This window comes from Oncorhynchus kisutch, linkage group LG7 (genome assembly GCF_002021735.2).
Source record: "Oncorhynchus kisutch isolate 150728-3 linkage group LG7, Okis_V2, whole genome shotgun sequence".
Taxonomy (NCBI): domain Eukaryota; kingdom Metazoa; phylum Chordata; class Actinopteri; order Salmoniformes; family Salmonidae; genus Oncorhynchus; species Oncorhynchus kisutch.
In genome coordinates this window covers 2,834,221-2,855,444 of record NC_034180.2, presented here as the reverse complement: position 1 = coordinate 2,855,444, position 21,224 = coordinate 2,834,221, and the positions used below count along the sequence as shown (strand labels likewise).

At 46.0% G+C, this 21,224-nt stretch overlaps 1 protein-coding gene across 6 annotated transcripts in view; it reads left to right on the top strand.

The window, feature by feature from the left end:
* Positions 1-21,224, top strand: part of lrba (LPS responsive beige-like anchor protein) — a 343,066-nt gene that overhangs the window by 223,646 nt on the left and 98,196 nt on the right. For all 6 annotated transcript variants that reach the window (XM_031828372.1, XM_031828375.1, XM_031828374.1 and 3 more), the window contains 3 exons: positions 11,065-11,180; positions 11,489-11,601; positions 20,440-20,580. In XM_031828372.1, coding sequence (XP_031684232.1) covers positions 11,065-11,180; positions 11,489-11,601; positions 20,440-20,580 — 370 coding nt within the window. The remainder of the gene's footprint in view (positions 1-11,064; positions 11,181-11,488; positions 11,602-20,439; positions 20,581-21,224) is intronic.

The window sequence follows — 21,224 nt, the reverse complement described above, 5'->3', positions numbered from 1 at the left end:
TTTACCACAACCTACCGTACCTCTACCTCACAATATAATGTTTACCACAATCTACAGCACCTCTACCTCACATTATGTTTACCACAACCTACAGTACCTCTACCTCACATTATGTTTACCACAATCTACAGGACCTCTACCTCACACTATAATGTTTGCCACAACCTACAGTACCTCTACCTCATACTATAATGTTTACCACAATGTTTACCACAACCTGCAGTACCTCTTCCTCACACTAATGTTTACCAGTACATCTACCTCACACTGTTTACCACAACCTGCAGTACCTCTACCTCACATTATAATGTTTACCACAACCTGCAGTACTTCTACCCCACACTATGTTTACCACAATCTACACTACCTCTACCTCACACTATAATGTTTACCACAACCTGCAGTACCTCTACCCCACACTATAATGTTTACCACAACCTACAGTACCTCTACCTCACACTATGTTTACCACAACCTGCAGTACCTCTACCTCACAATGTTTACCACAACCTGCAGTACCTCTACCTCACACTATAATGTTTACCACAACCTGCAGTACCTCTACCTCACACTATGTTTACCACAACCTGCAGTACCTCTACCTCACACTATAATGTTTACCACAACCTGCAGTGCCTCTACCTCACAATGTTTACCACAACCTGCAGTACCTCTACCTCACAATGTTTACCACAACCTGCAGTACCTCTACCTCACAATGTTTACCACAACCTACTGTACCTCTACCTCACACTATAATGTTTACCACAATCTACAGCACCTCTACCTCACATTATGTTTACCACAATCTACAGTACCTTTACCTCACACTATAATGTTTGCCACAGCCTACAGTACCTTTACCTCATACTATAATGTTTACCACAATGTTTACCACAACCTGCAGTACCTCTTCCTCACACTTTAATGTTTACCAGTACATCTACCTCGCACTGTTTACCACAACCTGCAGTACCTCTACCTCACACTATAATGTTTACCACAACCTACAGTACCTCTACCTCACACTATGTTTACCACAACCTGCAGTACCTCTACCTCACACTATAATGTTTACCACAACCTGCAGTACCTCTACCTCACAATGTTTACCACAACCTACAGTACCTCTACCTCACACTATAATGTTTACCACAACCTGCAGTACCTCTACCTCACAATGTTTACCACAACCTGCAGTACCTCTACCTCACACTATGTTTACCACAACCTGCAGTACCTCTACCTCACACTATAATGTTTACCACAACCTGCAGTGCCTCTACCTCACACTATAATGTTTACCACAACCTGCAGTGCCTCTACCTCACAATGTTTACCACAACCTGCAGTACCTCTACCTCACAATGTTTACCACAACCTGCAGTACCTCTACCTCACAATGTTTACCACAACCTACTGTACCTCTACCTCACACTATAATGTTTACCACAATCTACAGCACCTCTACCTCACATTATGTTTACCACAATCTACAGTACCTTTACCTCACACTATAATGTTTGCCACAGCCTACAGTACCTTTACCTCATACTATAATGTTTACCACAATGTTTACCACAACCTGCAGTACCTCTTCCTCACACTATAATGTTTACCAGTACATCTACCTCACACTGTTTACCACAACCTGCAGTACCTCTACCTCACACTATAATGTTTACCACAACCTACAGTACCTCTACCTCACACTGTTTACCACAACCTGCAGTGCCTCTACCTCACACTGTTTACCACAACCTGCAGTGCCTCTACCTCAATGTTTACCACAACCTGCAGTACCTCTACCTCACAATGTTTACCACAACCTACAGTAGCTCTACCTCAGTGTTTACCACAACCTGCAGTAGCTCTACCTCACAGTGTTTACCACAACCTGCAGTACCTCTACCTCACGATGTTTACCACAACCTACTGTACCTCTACCTCACACTATAATGTTTACCACAACCTACCGTACCTCTACCTCACACTATAATGTTTACCACAACCTACCGTACCTCTACCTCACACTATGTTTACCACAACCTACCGTACCTCTACCTCACAATATAATGTTTACCACAACCTACAGTACCTCTACCTCACAATATAATGTTTACCACAATCTACAGCACCTCTACCTCACAATGTTTACCACAACCTACAGTACCTCTACCTCACATTATGTTTACCACAATCTACAGGACCTCTACCTCACACTATAATGTTTGCCACAACCTACAGTACCTCTACCTCATACTATAATGTTTACCACAATGTTTACCACAACCTGCAATACCTCTTCCTCACACTAATGTTTACCAGTACATCTACCTCACACTGTTTACCACAACCTGCAGTACCTCTACCTCACACTATAATGTTTACCACAATATACACTACCTCTACCTCACACTATGTTTACCACAACCTGCAGTACCTCTACCCCACACTATAATGTTTACCACAACCTACAGTACCTCTACCTCATACTGTTTACCACAACCTGCAGTACCTCTACCTCACACTATAATGTTTACCACAACCTGCAGTGCCTCTACCTCACAATGTTTACCACAACCTGCAGTACCTCTACCTCACAATGTTTACCACAACCTGCAGTACCTCTACCTCACAATGTTTACCACAACCTACTGTACCTCTACCTCACAATATAATGTTTACCACAACCTGCAGTACCTCTACCTCACAATGTTTACCACAACCTGCAGTACCTCTACCTCACACTATAATGTTTACCACAACCTGCAGTACCTCTACCTCACAATGTTTACCACAACCTGCAGTACCTCTACCTCACACTATAATGTTTACCACAACCTGCAGTGCCTCTACCTCACAATGTTTACCACAACCTGCAGTACCTCTACCTCACAATGTTTACCACAACCTACTGTACCTCTACCTCACACTATAATGTTTACCACAATCTACAGCACCTCTACCTCACATTATGTTTACCACAATCTACAGTACCTTTACCTCACACTATAATGTTTGCCACAGCCTACAGTACCTTTACCTCATACTATAATGTTTACCACAATGTTTACCACAACCTGCAGTACCTCTTCCTCACACTATAATGTTTACCAGTACATCTACCTCACACTGTTTACCACAACCTGCAGTACCTCTACCTCACATTATAATGTTTACCACAACCTGCAGTACCTCTACCTCACATTATAATGTTTACCACAACCTACAGTACCTCTACCTCACACTGTTTACCACAACCTGCAGTACCTCTACCTCACACTATGTTTACCACAACCTACAGTACCTCTACCTCACACTATAATGTTTACCACAACCTGCAGTACCTCTACCTCACAATATTGTTTACCACAACCTGCAGTACCTCTACCTCACAATGTTTACCACAACCTACAGTAGCTCTACCTCAGTGTTTACCACAACCTGCAGTACCTCTACCTCACGATGTTTACCACAACCTACTGTACCTCTACCGCACACTATAATGTTTACCACAACCTACCGTACCTCTACCTCACACTATAATGTTTACCACAACCTACCGTACCTCTACCTCACACTATGTTTACCACAACCTACCGTACCTCTACCTCACAATATAATGTTTACCACAATCTACAGCACCTCTACCTCACAATGTTTACCACAACCTACAGTACCTCTACCTCACATTATGTTTACCACAATCTACAGGACCTCTACCTCACACTATAATGTTTGCCACAACCTACAGTACCTCTACCTCATACTATAATGTTTACCACAATGTTTACCACAACCTGCAGTACCTCTTCCTCACACGAATGTTTACCAGTACATCTACCTCACACTGTTTACCACAACCTGCAGTACCTCTACCTCACATTATAATGTTTACCACAACCTGCAGTACTTCTACCCCACACTATGTTTACCACAATCTACACTACCTCTACCTCACACTATAATGTTTACCACAACCTACAGTACCTCTACCTCACACTGTTTACCACAACCTGCAGTACCTCTACCTCACACTATAATGTTTACCACAACCTGCAGTACCTCTACCTCACACTATAATGTTTACCACAACCTGCAGTACCTCTACCTCACACTATAATGTTTACCAGTACATCTACCTCACACTGTTTACCACAACCTGCAGTACCTCTACCTCACACTATAATGTTTACCACAACCTACAGTACCTCTACCTCACACTATGTTTACCACAACCTGCAGTAGCTCTACCTCACAGTGTTTACCACAACCTGCAGTACCTCTACCTCACAATGTTTACCACAACCTACTGTACCTCTACCTCACACTATAATGTTTACCACAACCTACCGTACCTCTACCTCACACTATAATGTTTACCACAATCTACAGCACCTCTACCTCACATTATGTTTACCACAATCTACAGTACCTTTACCTCACACTATGTTTGCCACAGCCTACAGTACCTTTACCTCATACTATAATGTTTACCACAATGTTTACCACAACCTGCAGTACCTCTTCCTCACAATGTTTACCACAACCTACTGTACCTCTACCTCACACTATAATGTTTGCCACAACCTACAGTACCTCTACCTCATACTATAATGTTTACCACAATGTTTACCACAACCTGCAATACCTCTTCCTCACACTAATGTTTACCAGTACATCTACCTCACACTGTTTACCACAACCTGCAGTACCTCTACCTCACACTATAATGTTTACCACAATATACACTACCTCTACCTCACACTATGTTTACCACAACCTGCAGTACCTCTACCCCACACTATAATGTTTACCACAACCTACAGTACCTCTACCTCATACTGTTTACCACAACCTGCAGTACCTCTACCTCACACTATAATGTTTACCACAACCTGCAGTGCCTCTACCTCACAATGTTTACCACAACCTGCAGTACCTCTACCTCACAATGTTTACCACAACCTGCAGTACCTCTACCTCACAATGTTTACCACAACCTACTGTACCTCTACCTCACAATATAATGTTTACCACAACCTGCAGTACCTCTACCTCACAATGTTTACCACAACCTGCAGTACCTCTACCTCACACTATAATGTTTACCACAACCTGCAGTACCTCTACCTCACAATGTTTACCACAACCTGCAGTACCTCTACCTCACACTATAATGTTTACCACAACCTGCAGTGCCTCTACCTCACAATGTTTACCACAACCTGCAGTACCTCTACCTCACAATGTTTACCACAACCTACTGTACCTCTACCTCACACTATAATGTTTACCACAATCTACAGCACCTCTACCTCACATTATGTTTACCACAATCTACAGTACCTTTACCTCACACTATAATGTTTGCCACAGCCTACAGTACCTTTACCTCATACTATAATGTTTACCACAATGTTTACCACAACCTGCAGTACCTCTTCCTCACACTATAATGTTTACCAGTACATCTACCTCACACTGTTTACCACAACCTGCAGTACCTCTACCTCACATTATAATGTTTACCACAACCTGCAGTACCTCTACCTCACATTATAATGTTTACCACAACCTACAGTACCTCTACCTCACACTGTTTACCACAACCTGCAGTACCTCTACCTCACACTATGTTTACCACAACCTACAGTACCTCTACCTCACACTATAATGTTTACCACAACCTGCAGTACCTCTACCTCACAATATTGTTTACCACAACCTGCAGTACCTCTACCTCACAATGTTTACCACAACCTACAGTAGCTCTACCTCAGTGTTTACCACAACCTGCAGTACCTCTACCTCACGATGTTTACCACAACCTACTGTACCTCTACCGCACACTATAATGTTTACCACAACCTACCGTACCTCTACCTCACACTATAATGTTTACCACAACCTACCGTACCTCTACCTCACACTATGTTTACCACAACCTACCGTACCTCTACCTCACAATATAATGTTTACCACAATCTACAGCACCTCTACCTCACAATGTTTACCACAACCTACAGTACCTCTACCTCACATTATGTTTACCACAATCTACAGGACCTCTACCTCACACTATAATGTTTGCCACAACCTACAGTACCTCTACCTCATACTATAATGTTTACCACAATGTTTACCACAACCTGCAGTACCTCTTCCTCACACGAATGTTTACCAGTACATCTACCTCACACTGTTTACCACAACCTGCAGTACCTCTACCTCACATTATAATGTTTACCACAACCTGCAGTACTTCTACCCCACACTATGTTTACCACAATCTACACTACCTCTACCTCACACTATAATGTTTACCACAACCTACAGTACCTCTACCTCACACTGTTTACCACAACCTGCAGTACCTCTACCTCACACTATAATGTTTACCACAACCTGCAGTACCTCTACCTCACACTATAATGTTTACCACAACCTGCAGTACCTCTACCTCACACTATAATGTTTACCAGTACATCTACCTCACACTGTTTACCACAACCTGCAGTACCTCTACCTCACACTATAATGTTTACCACAACCTACAGTACCTCTACCTCACACTATGTTTACCACAACCTGCAGTAGCTCTACCTCACAGTGTTTACCACAACCTGCAGTACCTCTACCTCACAATGTTTACCACAACCTACTGTACCTCTACCTCACACTATAATGTTTACCACAACCTACCGTACCTCTACCTCACACTATAATGTTTACCACAATCTACAGCACCTCTACCTCACATTATGTTTACCACAATCTACAGTACCTTTACCTCACACTATGTTTGCCACAGCCTACAGTACCTTTACCTCATACTATAATGTTTACCACAATGTTTACCACAACCTGCAGTACCTCTTCCTCACACTATAATGTTTACCAGTACATCTACCTCACACTGTTTACCACAACCTGCAGTACCTCTACCTCACACTATAATGTTTACCACAACCTACAGTACCTCTACCTCACACTATGTTTACCACAACCTGCAGTACCTCTACCTCACACTATAATGTTTACCACAACCTACAGTACCTCTACCTCACAATATAATGTTTACCACAATCTACAGCACCTCTACCTCACAATGTTTACCACAACCTACAGTACCTCTACCTCACATTATGTTTACCACAATCTACAGGACCTCTACCTCACACTATAATGTTTGCCACAACCTGCAGTACCTCTTCCTCACACTGTTTACCAGTACATCTACCTCACACTGTTTACCACAACCTGCAGTACCTCTACCTCACACTATAATGTTTACCACAACCTACAGTACCTCTACCTCACACTATAATGTTTACTACAATCTACACTACCTCTACCTCACACTATAATGTTTACCACAACCTGCAGTACCTCTACCCCACACTATAATGTTTACCACAACCTGCAGTACCTCTACCTCACACTATAATGTTTACCACAACCTGCAGTACCTCTACCTCACAATGTTTACCACAACCTGCAGTACCTCTACCTCACACTATGTTTACCACAACCTGCAGTGCCTCTACCTCACAATGTTTACCACAACCTGCAGTACCACTACCTCACACTATAATGTTTACCACAACCTGCAGTGCCTCTACCTCACAATGTTTACCACAACCTGCAGTACCTCTACCTCACAATGTTTACCACAACCTACTGTACCTCTACCTCACACTATAATGTTTACCACAATCTACAGCACCTCTACCTCACATTATGTTTACCACAATCTACAGTACCTTTACCCCACACTATAATGTTTGCCACAGCCTACAGTACCTTTACCTCATACTATAATGTTTACCACAATGTTTACCACAACCTGCAGTACCTCTTCCTCACAATATAATGTTTACCACAATCTACAGCACCTCTACCTCACAATGTTTACCACAACCTACAGTACCTCTACCTCACATTATGTTTACCACAATCTACAGGACCTCTACCTCACACTATAATGTTTGCCACAACCTGCAGTACCTCTTCCTCACACTGTTTACCAGTACATCTACCTCACACTGTTTACCACAACCTGCAGTACCTCTACCTCACACTATAATGTTTACCACAACCTACAGTACCTCTACCTCACACTATAATGTTTACTACAATCTACACTACCTCTACCTCACACTATAATGTTTACCACAACCTGCAGTACCTCTACCCCACACTATAATGTTTACCACAACCTGCAGTACCTCTACCTCACACTATAATGTTTACCACAACCTGCAGTACCTCTACCTCACACTATGTTTACCACAACCTGCAGTACCTCTACCTCACACTATGTTTACCACAACCTGCAGTGCCTCTACCTCACAATGTTTACCACAACCTGCAGTACCACTACCTCACACTATAATGTTTACCACAACCTGCAGTGCCTCTACCTCACAATGTTTACCACAACCTGCAGTACCTCTACCTCACAATGTTTACCACAACCTACTGTACCTCTACCTCACACTATAATGTTTACCACAATCTACAGCACCTCTACCTCACATTATGTTTACCACAATCTACAGTACCTTTACCCCACACTATAATGTTTGCCACAGCCTACAGTACCTTTACCTCATACTATAATGTTTACCACAATGTTTACCACAACCTGCAGTACCTCTTCCTCACACTATAATGTTTACCAGTACATCTACCTCACACTGTTTACCACAATCTGCAGTACCTCTACCTCACACTATAATGTTTACCACAACCTGCAGTACCTCTACCTCACACTATAATGTTTACCATAACCTACAGTACCTCTACCTCACACTGTTTACCACAATCTGCAGTACCTCTACCTCACATTATAATGTTTACCACAACCTAGAGTACCTCTACCTCACACTATAATGTTTACCACAACATTTCCCTAACATTCAGAGTTTTCTGTTGGTATATCGGCTACCTAGGCTTCACCCCAACCTCTCTTCCACTATACATTAATGTCTCAAAAATGTTGGCACTAACATTCAGATAGCATTTTAGGTACCATTAAAGAAACTAGATTTCCCTAGTATTTGTTCTCTGGCCTAACCTTCATATGGGTTAGCACTTGATCAAGACAAAGTAGAATATTTTGGACTACAGGAAAAGGAGGACCAAGCACTCCCCCGTTCTCATCGACTGGGCTGTAATGGAGCAGGTTGAGAGCTTCATGTTCCTTGATGTCCACAACACCAACAAACTAACATGGTCCAAGCACACCAAGACAGTCGTGAAATCCTCAGATCTTTGGTTGTATCACTTCCTGGAATGGCAACTGCTCAGCAGTATGGCCAGGTACATCACGCCAAGCTTCCTGCCATCCAGGACCTCTATACCAGGTGGTGTCAGGGGATGGCCCTAAAAATTGTCAGACTCCAGCCACCCAAGACATAGACTGTTCTCACTGCTACTGCACGGCAAGCGGTACTGGAGCGCCAAGTCTAGGTCCAAGAGGCTTCTAAACAGCTTTTACCCCCAAGCCATAAGACACCTGAACATCTAATCAAATGGCTACCCAGACTATTTGCATTTGATTTGATTTTAGCTGCCCTAACGTTTGTTCAGTGTTTTGGAGCTATAAACTGGGAGTTGTAAAGGGGTGATTGTGACTTTCTGCTGGTTTAATGACTATAATCTCACACTGTGACAGTGATTCATTCCATCATTTGCCTTTGTTTTAATTGGATTGGGGGTCATTTGTTTAAGTCCCATAGCATACATCATGCTCCGGGTGTGTGTGTGTGTGTGTGTGTGTGTGTGTGTGTGTGTGTGTGTGTGTGTGTGTGTGTGTGTGTTGCGGGGAGATCAGTGTGTGTATCTGCTTGCGAAGAAGAATTAACCCTACTCATTGCATATTTGTCTTTTTCATTTAGTGTGCCTAAATATCTATACCTATTTCTTATTGGAACATTTGCATTTAGAGACTTTACTAAGACCTTGGACTGAATCAGTTTTATTATTGAAGTTGAATATCTTGAAACACACCAATCCTCTGGTATGTTTTCATAATTCACAGTGGGTCTGAAATGTTGTTCTTTGAAAGTGTTGTCAATGTCTTGTTTGCCAGCACTTATGGACTGGAATACAGCCCGGTATCTACCCAGACAGCCCGGTATCTATCCAGACAGCCCGGTATCTATCCAGACAGCCCGGTATCTATCCAGACAGCCCGGTATCTATCCAGACAGCCCGGTATCTATCCAGACAGCCCGGTATCTAACCAGACAGCCCGGTATCTAACCAGACAGCCCGGTATCTAACCAGACAGCCCGGTATCTAACCAGACAGCCCGGTATCTAACCAGACAGCCCGGTATCTAACCAGACAGCCCGGTATCTAACCAGACAGCCCGGTATCTAACCAGACAGCCCGGTATCTACCCAGACAGCCCGGTATCTACCCAGACAGCCCGGTATCTACCCAGACAGCCCGGTATCTACCCAGACAGCCCGGTATCTACCCAGACAGCCCGGTATCTACCCAGACAGCCCGGTATCTACCCAGACAGCCCGGTATCTACCCAGACAGCCCGGTATCTACCCAGACAGCCCGGTATCTACCCTGACAGAGCCCGGTATCTACCCAGAGAGAGCCCGGCATCTACCCAGAGAGAGCCCGGCATCTCACCAGAGAGAGCCCGGCATCTCACCAGAGAGAGCCCGGCATCTCACCAGAGAGAGCCCGGCATCTCACCAGAGAGAGCCCGGCATCTCACCAGAGAGAGCCCGGCATCTCACCAGAGAGAGCCCGGCATCTCACCAGAGAGAGCCCGGCATCTCACCAGAGAGAGCCCGGCATCTCACCAGAGAGAGCCCGGCATCTCACCAGAGAGAGCCCGGCATCTCACCAGAGAGAGCCCGGCATCTCACCAGAGAGAGCCCGGCATCTCACCAGAGAGTGCCCGGCATCTCACCAGAGAGAGCCCGGCATCTCACCAGAGAGAGCCCGGCATCTCACCAGAGAGAGCCCGGCATCTCACCAGAGAGAGCCCGGCATCTCACCACACAGTGTGTGTTCTCCCTCTTCCAGGCGTATCTCCCAGGCCAGTGCCAAGCAGCTCTACAAGGCCTCCAACATGACCCAGCGCTGGCAGCGCAGAGAGATCTCCAACTTTGAGTACCTGATCTTCCTCAACACCATCTCTGGTAAGACCAGTGTTACCCCACTGTCACTGGACTGTCACCATAGGGAATGACAACACACCCGGCTATTATGAACATATGTGGTCAATGATGTAAATGATATAAACTCTGTTTGGCCAACATGGTTTCATCCTCTGACTTCATTTTCTTCATAGTTAGTAAAAATATATTCCACATTTAAGCTCTAATTTAAAAGAGAGTTTGGTGTCCAGACATTTAGATTACTAAACATGTTCAGTTCTAGAAGTTTGATGATGATGTTGACTAATTTGAGACTGTTGTGACCCCCCCCCCCCCATGTCTCCCTCCAGGTCGTACGTACAACGACCTGAATCAGTACCCCGTCTTCCCCTGGGTCATCACAAACTACGACACTGAAGACCTGGACCTCACTCTGCCCAGCAACTACAGAGACCTGTCCAAGGTAACACACCCACGCACACTTAGGAATAAAGAGACCCCTCGCTAAAAACAGGTTCTCTGGGACTAGCTGAGTCAGCGCTGATAGAAGGTCCTATAAGGCAGTAGGCTGTGAGGGAGTATGTAGGGGAGTTGTGGTTGGAATGATTAGCAGGCTGTTTGTTAATCACTGCCCACTCCCTTGGCCTGAGTAGTGGCTGTGTAATTACGATTGATCATAGTTAAGTAAGACATCTCTGTAATCACTGGGTGCTGATCGCCATCTCTGTACAACACACAGCAGAGAGGAAAGAACAGCTTCTCTCTCTGTCTCTCTGTCTCTGTCTGTCCCTATTTTTCTCTCTCTTCACTGACTAAAGGCGTCCTGCTCCCAGCAGACCTCTGCTAGGTGAAGTGAACGTATGTGCTCGCATACTACCTTAAAATACCTTACCTTGAAAAAGCGCCAATATTTGTCCCTCTTGAGATGCAGTAGTCAGTAACCTTCCTCAAAATAGTCAGAGTTCATCTAAAATAACTCTGTAATTAATTTAGGTGTTTTTACAGAGGTCTTTCTACATCGAAGTTGTTTGGTGCAGTATTTCTCAACAACAAAAAATGTCGTTAAACGACAACAAACACTGCTTTGAAGAATGCCTACTGTTGACCAATAACTGACGAAGGGGCGTAGACTTCAGATACCGAACTTCAAAAAGCCTTAAAAAACAACGTGTGTGTGTGTGTGTGTGTGTGTGTGTGTGTGTGTGTGTGTGTGCTCGAACAGCCAGAAGAAAAAATATGCTGAATGCTGTCGAACACCAAAACTTCACAAAAACGTAATAGAATGTCGTCATAATGTATGCAGAAACGGTTTCGACTAGGAAGCATACGTTAAGGGGTACTCTTAGACGGTATCACTGCTTACACACCTATAGAGGAAGTCATGTAATACCAAGACTCCATTTTGTATTTCACCTGGACAGAAGTCTAAAATTGCATTTCCTCTTTCATGTGCAGAACTCCATTATTTACTAATTGAAGTCAGTCTTAAGTCCCCTCTCGCCGCTCCCTCTGAAGTATAGGAATGCTCTCTACAGATGATTAAGCTTAGAACAGTTGAAGATGTCTTACTCTCCCCCCCTGAAGCTTTTAAAACACACACACACACTTTTAAAAGGCCCATCTCTAAAGCCTGCCAGTTGCAGCAGCCCCAGAACGGCCATTCATTATGTGTAATGGCGCCCAATGGTGGGAGGACAGAAGATTACTTTGAGAGTGAGATGATGGAGCGCCCGTGTCTGGCTTATGCCAAAATGGCTGAATAAATCAGCCGGGCCACAGGAAACAACAGGCATGGGGAGTAATGAACATGCAGAGTATACCTGGGAAGTAATGCACTCTAGAGCCACACAGAGTTGGCCATTCACTTTTAATGGTGCGCCTGGCCCAAGTCTGCCCTGGCTGGCAAAGGATTCTGAGGTGGAGGTGGAATGCAGACGCGTCCATCTTGCTATGACTGAGGATGGATTCAGCTGGAGTGAATTGCATGCTCTCTTGAGAAGACTTCTATGGCCTTTTTGTGAACTGTCATTGCCACAACTGCTTCTCGACTTCCATACACACCCACACATACACACTCATCCTGTCATGCACATCAACACCGTCCTCCAAGAAGCCCTCCTTTGACCAGTCCTCCCATCGCCGTTTCTCTCTCTCTACCTCCCTTGTGTAGTGTTTCCCACCATACGGCTGTGTATCCCCCCCCTCTCGCTCTGTTTATTTGTACATCATTTTGCCCACGAGGCTGACACATGACAGCCATAGCAGCCTCTCTCTCCCCCCCCCCCCTCACCCCCCTCTTCCTCCAGAGTTTGGACAGCTCAGCCTCTGTGCTCAGTCGAGCCTCAACGCCCCAGGGAGAAACTGAGCAGCAGAGAGAGGGAGGGAATGAGATAGAACAAGGGGAGAGAGAAGGAGAACGACAGAACAAGGGGAGAGAGAAGGAGAACGACAGAACAAGGGGAGAGAGAAGGAGAACGACAGAACAAGGGGAGAGAGAAGGAGAACGACAGAACAAGGGGAGAGAGAAGGAGAACGACAGAACAAGGGGAGAGAGAAGGAGAACGACAGAACAAGGGGAGAGAGAAGGAGAACGACAGAACAAGGGGAGAGAGAAGGAGAACGACAGAACAAGGGGAGAGAGAAGGAGAACGACAGAACAAGGGGAGAGAGAAGGAGAACGACAGAACAAGGGGAGAGAGAAGGAGAACGACAGAACAAGGGGAGAGAGAAGGAGAACGACAGAACAAGGGGAGAGAGAAGGAGAACGACAGAACAAGGGGAGAGAGAAGGAGAACGACAGAACAAGGGGAGAGAGAAGGAGAACGACAGAACCAGGGGAGAGAGAAGGAGAACGACAGAACAAGGGGAGAGAGAAGGAGAACGACAGAACCAGGGGAGAGAGAAGGAGAACGACAGAACCAGGGGAGAGAGAAGGAGAACGCAGAACCAGGGGAGAGAGAGGAGAACGACAGAACAAGGGGAGAGAGAAGGAGAACGACAGAACCAGGGGAGAGAGAAGGAGAACGACAGAACAAGGGGAGAGAGAAGGAGAACGACAGAACAAGGGGAGAGAGAAGGAGAACGACAGAACAAGGGGAGAGAGAAGGAGAACGACAGAACAAGGGGAGAGAGAAGGAGAACGACAGAACAAGGGGAGAGAGAAGGAGAACGACAGAACAAGGGGAGAGAGAAGGAGAACGACAGAAGGGAGAAAAGGAGAACGACAGAACAAGGGGAGAGAGAAGGAGAACGACAGAACAAGGGGAGAGAGAAGGAGAACGACAGAACAAGGGGAGAGAGAAGGAGACGACGACAGAACAGGAAACAAGGGGAGAGAGAAGGAGAACGACAGAACAAGGGGAGAGAGAAGGAGAACGACAGAACAAGGGGAGAGAGAAGGAGAACGACAGAACAAGGGGAGAGAGAAGGAGAACGACAGAACAAGGGGAGAGAGAAGGAGAACGACAGAACAAGGGGAGAGAGAAGGAGAACGACAGAACAAGGGGAGAGAGAAGGAGAACGACAGAACAAGGGAGAGAGAAGGAGAACGACAGAACAAGGGAGAGAGAAGGAGAACGACAGAACAAGGGGAGAGAGAAGGAGAACGACAGAACAAGGGGAGAGAGAAGGAGAACGACAGAACAAGGGGGAGGAGAAGGAGAACGACAGAACAAGGGGAGAGAGAAGGAGAACGACAGAACAAGGGGAGAGAGAAGGAGAACGACAGAACAAGGGGAGAGAGAAGGAGAACACAGAACAAGGGGAGAGAGAAGGAGAACGACAGAACAAGGGGAGAGAGAAGGAGAACGACAGAACAAGGGGAGAGAGAAGGAGAACGACAGAACAAGGGGGAGAGAGAAGGAGAACGACAGAACAAGGGGAGAGAGAAGGAGAACGACAGAACAAGGGGAGAGAGAAGGAGAACGACAGAAACAAGGGGAGAGAGAAGGAGAACGACAGAACAAGGGGAGAGAGAAGGAGAACGACAGAACAAGGGGAGAGAGAAGGAGAACGACAGAACAAGGGAGAGAGAAGGAGAACGACAGAACAAGGGGAGAGAGAAGGAGAACGACAGAACAAGGGGAGAGAGAAGGAGAACGACAGAACAAGGGGAGAGAGAAGGAGAACGACAGAACAAGGGGAGAGAGAAGGAGAACGACAGAACAAGGGGAGAGAGAAGGAGAACGACAGAACAAGGGGAGAGAGAAGGAGAACGACAGAACAAGGGAGAGAGAAGGAGAACGACAGAACAAGGGGAGAGAGAAGGAGAACGACAGAACAAGGGGAGAGAGAAGGAGAAACGACAGAACAAGGGGAGAGAGAAGGAGAACGACAGAACAAGGGGAGAGAGAAGGAGAACGACAGAACAAGGGGAGAGAGAAGGAGACGACAGAACAAGGGGGGAGAGAAGGAGAACGACAGAACAAGGGGGGAGAGAAGGAGAACGACAGAACAAGGGGGGAGAGAAGGAGAACGACAGAACAAGGGGGGAGAGAAGGAGAACGACAGAACAAGGGGGGAGAGAAGGAGAACGACAGAACAAGGGGGGAGAGAAGGAGAACGACAGAACAAGGGGGGAGAGAAGGAGAACGACAGAACAAGGGGGGAGAGAGGAGAACGACAGAACAAGGGGGGAGAGAGGAGAACGACAGAACAAGGGGGGAGAGAGGAGAACGACAACAAGGGGGGAGAGAGGAGAACGACAGAACAAGGGGGGAGAGAGGAGAACGACAGAACAAGGGGGGAGAGAGGAGAACGACAGAACAAGGGGGAGAGAGGAGAACGACAGAACAAGGGGGAGGAACGACAGAACAAGGGGGGAGAGAGGAGAACGACAGAACAAGGGGGAGAGAGGAGAACGACAGAACAAGGGGGGAGAGAGGAGAACGACAGAACAAGGGGGAGAGAGGAGAACGACAGAACAAGGGGGGAGAGAGGAGAACGACAGAACAAGGGGGGAGAGAGGAGAACGACAGAACAAGGGGGGAGAGAGGAGAACGACAGAACAAGGGGGGAGAGAAGGAGAACGACAGAACAAGGGGGGAGAGAAGGAGAACGACAGAACAGGGGGGGAGAGAAGGAGAACGACAGAACAGGGGGGAGAGAGAGAGGGAGAACGACAGAACAGGGGGAGAGAGAGAGGGAGAACGACAGAACAGGGAGAGAGAGAGGGAGAACGACAGAACGGGGAGAGAGAGAGGGAGAACGACAGAACAGGGGGAGAGAGAGGGAGAACGACAGAACAGGGGGAGAGAGAGGGAGAACGACAGAACAAGGGGAAGGAAGAGGGAGAGAGGGCAGACTTTTTTTGTTTCACCCCCTCTCTCTGCCTCTCCCTATCCCTCTCTACTCTCTCTGACTCTCCCTATCCCTCTACTCTCTCTGACTCTCCCTATCCCTCTCTACTCTCTCTGCCTCTCCCTATCCCTCTCTACTCTCTCTGCCTCTCCCTATCCCTCTCTACTCTCTCTGCCTCCCTCATCCCCCCCATTATCATTGAAGATCAAGGGAGTGAAGGAAGGAGAGACGCGGGGCCGACCAATCTTTACTACACCAGTTTTATTCATGCTGTTGACATGGTGTGATATCAGTGTATGACCAGTGGAGCGTGGCAGGCTGCATCGTCTGGGAAAGGACAGCCGCTCCGACGCTCGGTTATCCTCCTCTATTGGCTGCTCGTTTAGTTTGGTTCGTCATAATCCCCCCTTCTGATATCTCTCCTTCTCTCTCTCCTCTTTTACTCGAGGTTGGAGCGTTGTGCCAGTAAACGAAAGGTTGCTGGTTCGAATACTGGAGACGACAAGGTGAACATAAAAATAAATAAAACATTTAAATATCTGTCGCTGTGCCCTTGAGCAAGGCACGTAACCCTAAATTCTCCAGGGTTGCTGTACAATGGCGACCCTGGCCGTGGGATATGCAAAAAAAACACATTTCCATATACCCTTGTGAAGTAACAGGACCAATATACGCACCCCCCAAATTATGATTATTTTCAGTCTACCCTCCCTCCCTCCCTCCCCTCCCCTCTCATGTCGTGCTCTGCTTTGATAGAAACAGGTCATGTGAGAGTCTTGTGACATTGAGAGGCTGAAATTGCCACGAACGCCCGTGGGTCACACACTGTCATGCGTGTGTGTGTGCATGTCCTCACAAATGTATGTTCCTTCTATCAGAGCGATTCCGTTCATACTCCGGGGCTCTTTCTCATCCTAAACTCTGACCTCGCCCTGACATGAAACGCCAGCCCAGAGATAACATTGTAGTCACCACGATAAGGACACGGTCTTACACTAGACAACCTTAGTCCCTATCGAGTGCACTACTCTTGGACGCTCCTTAGTAGTAGTAGTGCACTATGTTATGAATAGGGTGACGTTTGGGACGCACCCCTGCTCTAACGTTGAGAGCATTTTTAAACAGGCAATTTGGAAGGACTCCTGAAACGGGATGCTTGAACGAGGTGTTGACCTGGACAGGTTTGGGGTCCTGTATTTGCAATGTAGCAAAAACAACGCAGCTTTATATTGAGCGGTTCCAGGGCTCTCGTACTTTGGCACCGCGCGGGGGGCTAATGGGGTATTGATTTCAAGATGCGTCCCATATGTTTTCTGACACCCCTCAAACACCACGTCATTCTCACTGTTTAAATAGGACATTCTATATAAACAGTCCTCTCAAAACCACAGTTTGATTTATGTCTCAAGGCTCTCTGGCAAAGCTCAGACTGAGCCTTCCTAAATGAGCGATTTATTTAGTCAAATAATCCTTAAATGTGAAAATATTATAGTTTGTTGTATCACTGCTGACCCTTATAATTTGGAGAGATGTAATGGTTACTATATGCTACTGTCTGGTTTCTGCTCATCTTGATAGAAATGTTTGCCTTTGATGTCTTTGACATTTGAATTCAGATCTGAGAAATGTTCTGTAGTGGAAGATTGTTTGTATTATCCAGTTGACATTAGGTTTGATTTCGGTTAACTGTTGAATGATTTTATTTGTGTCTGTGATCAGAGTCCTTTGATAATATAAATCTCTATTTGATCTGCAAACGGTATATCAACACAATGTGTTACTGTATGATGCACTTCCTGTTGTTCCAATATGTTAGAGGATTTAGCGTCACGTAAAAGATTACACATCACCGACACCATCTTGTATAGTTTTTATTTAATTTAACTAGACACGTCAGTTAAGAACAAATTCTTATTTACAGTGACAACCTACCCCGCCCAAACCCGGATGACGCTGGGCCAATTTGTGCACCGGGATCTCCCAATCACGGCCGGTTGTGATACAGCCTGGAATCGAACCAGGGTCTGTAGTGACGCCTCTAGTATAGTTGAGTGTCTATGGGTAGCAGTTGGCTAGCATAGTACTTTATACGTGTAAGCTAATTCTATGGTGTAATAATGATGCCACAATAACCATTTCCCAACACCTTCCTAATCTACATTCTGGATGAACAAAAGATAAAACCCTTATCCAAGATTAAAGTCTCCCATATTCTCCTCTTTGAAGCAGTAACACCATCTAACTCCGCCCATGGTTTATTCTAATCTCATTCCCGTTCAAAGTCTAATTAAAAACAACGCTAGCAGCTCATTTATCCGAGCGCTCGTCAAAGCGCTATTCTCAGGCACCGCCTGAACATATTAGCCCAATGGGCAGCGTTCACTCGATCAGAGCACTCCTCACCGGGGACGGCCCTGATGTATGACGCTGTCACCACCGCTCTATTGTACCGCCGCCCTCCTCGCCGCGCATCGCTCTCCACCCGGACGTAATTTACAGCAGTAAACAATGTAGAGTGTAGAGCACTCTCTCTTTTTCTTCCTCGTTCTCTCTCTCTCGCTCATCTCTCGCTCTTGCGCTCTCGCTCTATTTTTCTCTTCCCCTCTCCCCCCCTCTATCCCCCTCTCTCCCTCTCCCCCTCTCTCTCCCTCTCCCCCCTCTCTAACCCCTCTTCCCCCTCTCTATCTCCCTCTCCCCCTCTCTAATCCCTCTCCCCCCCTCTCTATCCTCCTCTCTCCCTCTCCCCCCTCTCTAATCCCTCTCCCCCCCTCTCTATCCTCCTCTCTAACCCCTCTCCCCCCTCTCTAACCCCTCTCCCCCCTCTCTATCCCCCTCTCCCCCCTCTCTATCTCCCTCTCCCCCCTCTCTCTCTTTTATTCTAACTCTCATTGCAGTGCACTCAGTCTCTTTTTTTATTTTATATTCCTCTTCCAGCCTTTTCTTTTTTTAATGAGCTCTACGTTATTACGGCAATAAATCAGTCCAATCGTTGTACTGTATAATTCAGTGTGTGTACTCCCACCCCCAGTAGCCCTGGGTAAGCCAATAGTGTGTCACTGTCGGCACAGCCCAGCACACTGTGTCGGCATGAGGCGGTGTGTGTGTTCCTGTTCTTTTCCGGTTGTTCGAGTATAAGGAAGGTAATTGGGTACGGTCTTGAATGGGTGCACCCTTGGATACAATCAGACACACACACCATTACACCCACCCGACACAGTAACAGCAGCATCAGATCAATAGCCTCTCCCCAGCCTGGACGAGGCCTCCCATGACAGCACTATGATATGAGAGAGGGCCTATCGATCCACCAGCCAGTGCTTCATCTTCAAAAGGCCATCATTCCATTACCATTGATCAGAGAGGAGGTGTGTTTTGGAGCGAGGGATGAAGAGGAGGGCGGCTAATAGAAGACTAATAAAAATTGAACGGGTAAAAAAGTGATTTCTATAAATGAGCATTTAAATAATAAGCCAGGCTCAGCCAGGTATTGGTTTCTCTGAGATCAATGGGAATTTAATGCAACTGACACATTTTTTAGACCCACAATGGAGGCTGCTTCTCCTGACTAGTATATTAGCTACAGATTAATAAAAATGGAAGAAGGAACCTCCCGGCCCTTGCTATTGATGTTCCTAGGCCTCCTTTCATCGCAACACATTCGTTCTCTCTGACAGACTAGCCGCAGGGGGTTGTGTTTCAGGGCTATGAAGTGAAATGCACTCTGTTGGAATGGATTGATCCTCAAAACAACACAGCATCTAATATTCATTCGGCGAACGCGCAAAGGTTACTAACATCATTTGAATATATATGCCCTGTGTTTGAAGCAAAGTCTGCTCTCTGAAAGCTAAAAGAGTTCAATTGTACTGTGTTATAAAATGTTTCTTTCCTCTCTTTGTACTGCCACTCTTTCTCTCTGTTTCTCTTTTATCTCTATTCCGTGTCTATCAGTCTCTGTTGTAATAACGTTGTAATAACATTTTGCGTTTCTTTCTCCTCACAGCCCATTGGTGCCCTGAACCCCAAGAGGGCGGCGTTCTTCAACGACCGCTATGAATCCTGGGAGGACGACCAGGTGCCCAAGTTCCACTACGGAACCCACTACTCCACCTCCTCCTTCACCCAGATGTGGCTACTGCGCATCGTAAGTTAACTTCCCCCAACTGTACCCCAACTATATCCACCCCACCTACTCCCAGGTAGCCTAGCGGTTAGAGCGTCGGGGCCAGTAACCGAAATGTCACTGGTTACAATACCCGAGCCGCCGAGGTGAAAAATCTGTCGACGTGTCCTTGAACAAGGCACTTTACCCAAATTTTCTCCAGGATTGCCGTACTGCTATGGCTGACCCTGTAAAACAACACATTTCACTTCACCTATCCGGTGCAAATGTCTCGCTTGTGACGGTAACTTGCCTTTTTCGACAGTTTAAAATGGCAAAATACTTATTTTGACCTCAATGGTTCAACTTGGTCCATTTTAAGGTTAAATGAAATAACTGAATCCCACCACGATGTGTATAGAATAGGATTTAGGCCTTCATTTTTGTCACTGCTTTCTGAAAAACAGATTACATTTAGAAATGAATGCATTACAGTTGCCACCTACCCGTCATGGTGTAATATTTACTACCTATTCATCATTAGACTTGAAGCACGCCCCATTGCAGCTAATTGTTGTTTTCTAATTGGCCATGGATTCATAGAGAGTCGGGTTGATTTATGTCACAGTGAAATACAGGCTCCATCTACACGCTAACGTATGCACAGTGTATTGTCCCTGGCTGGC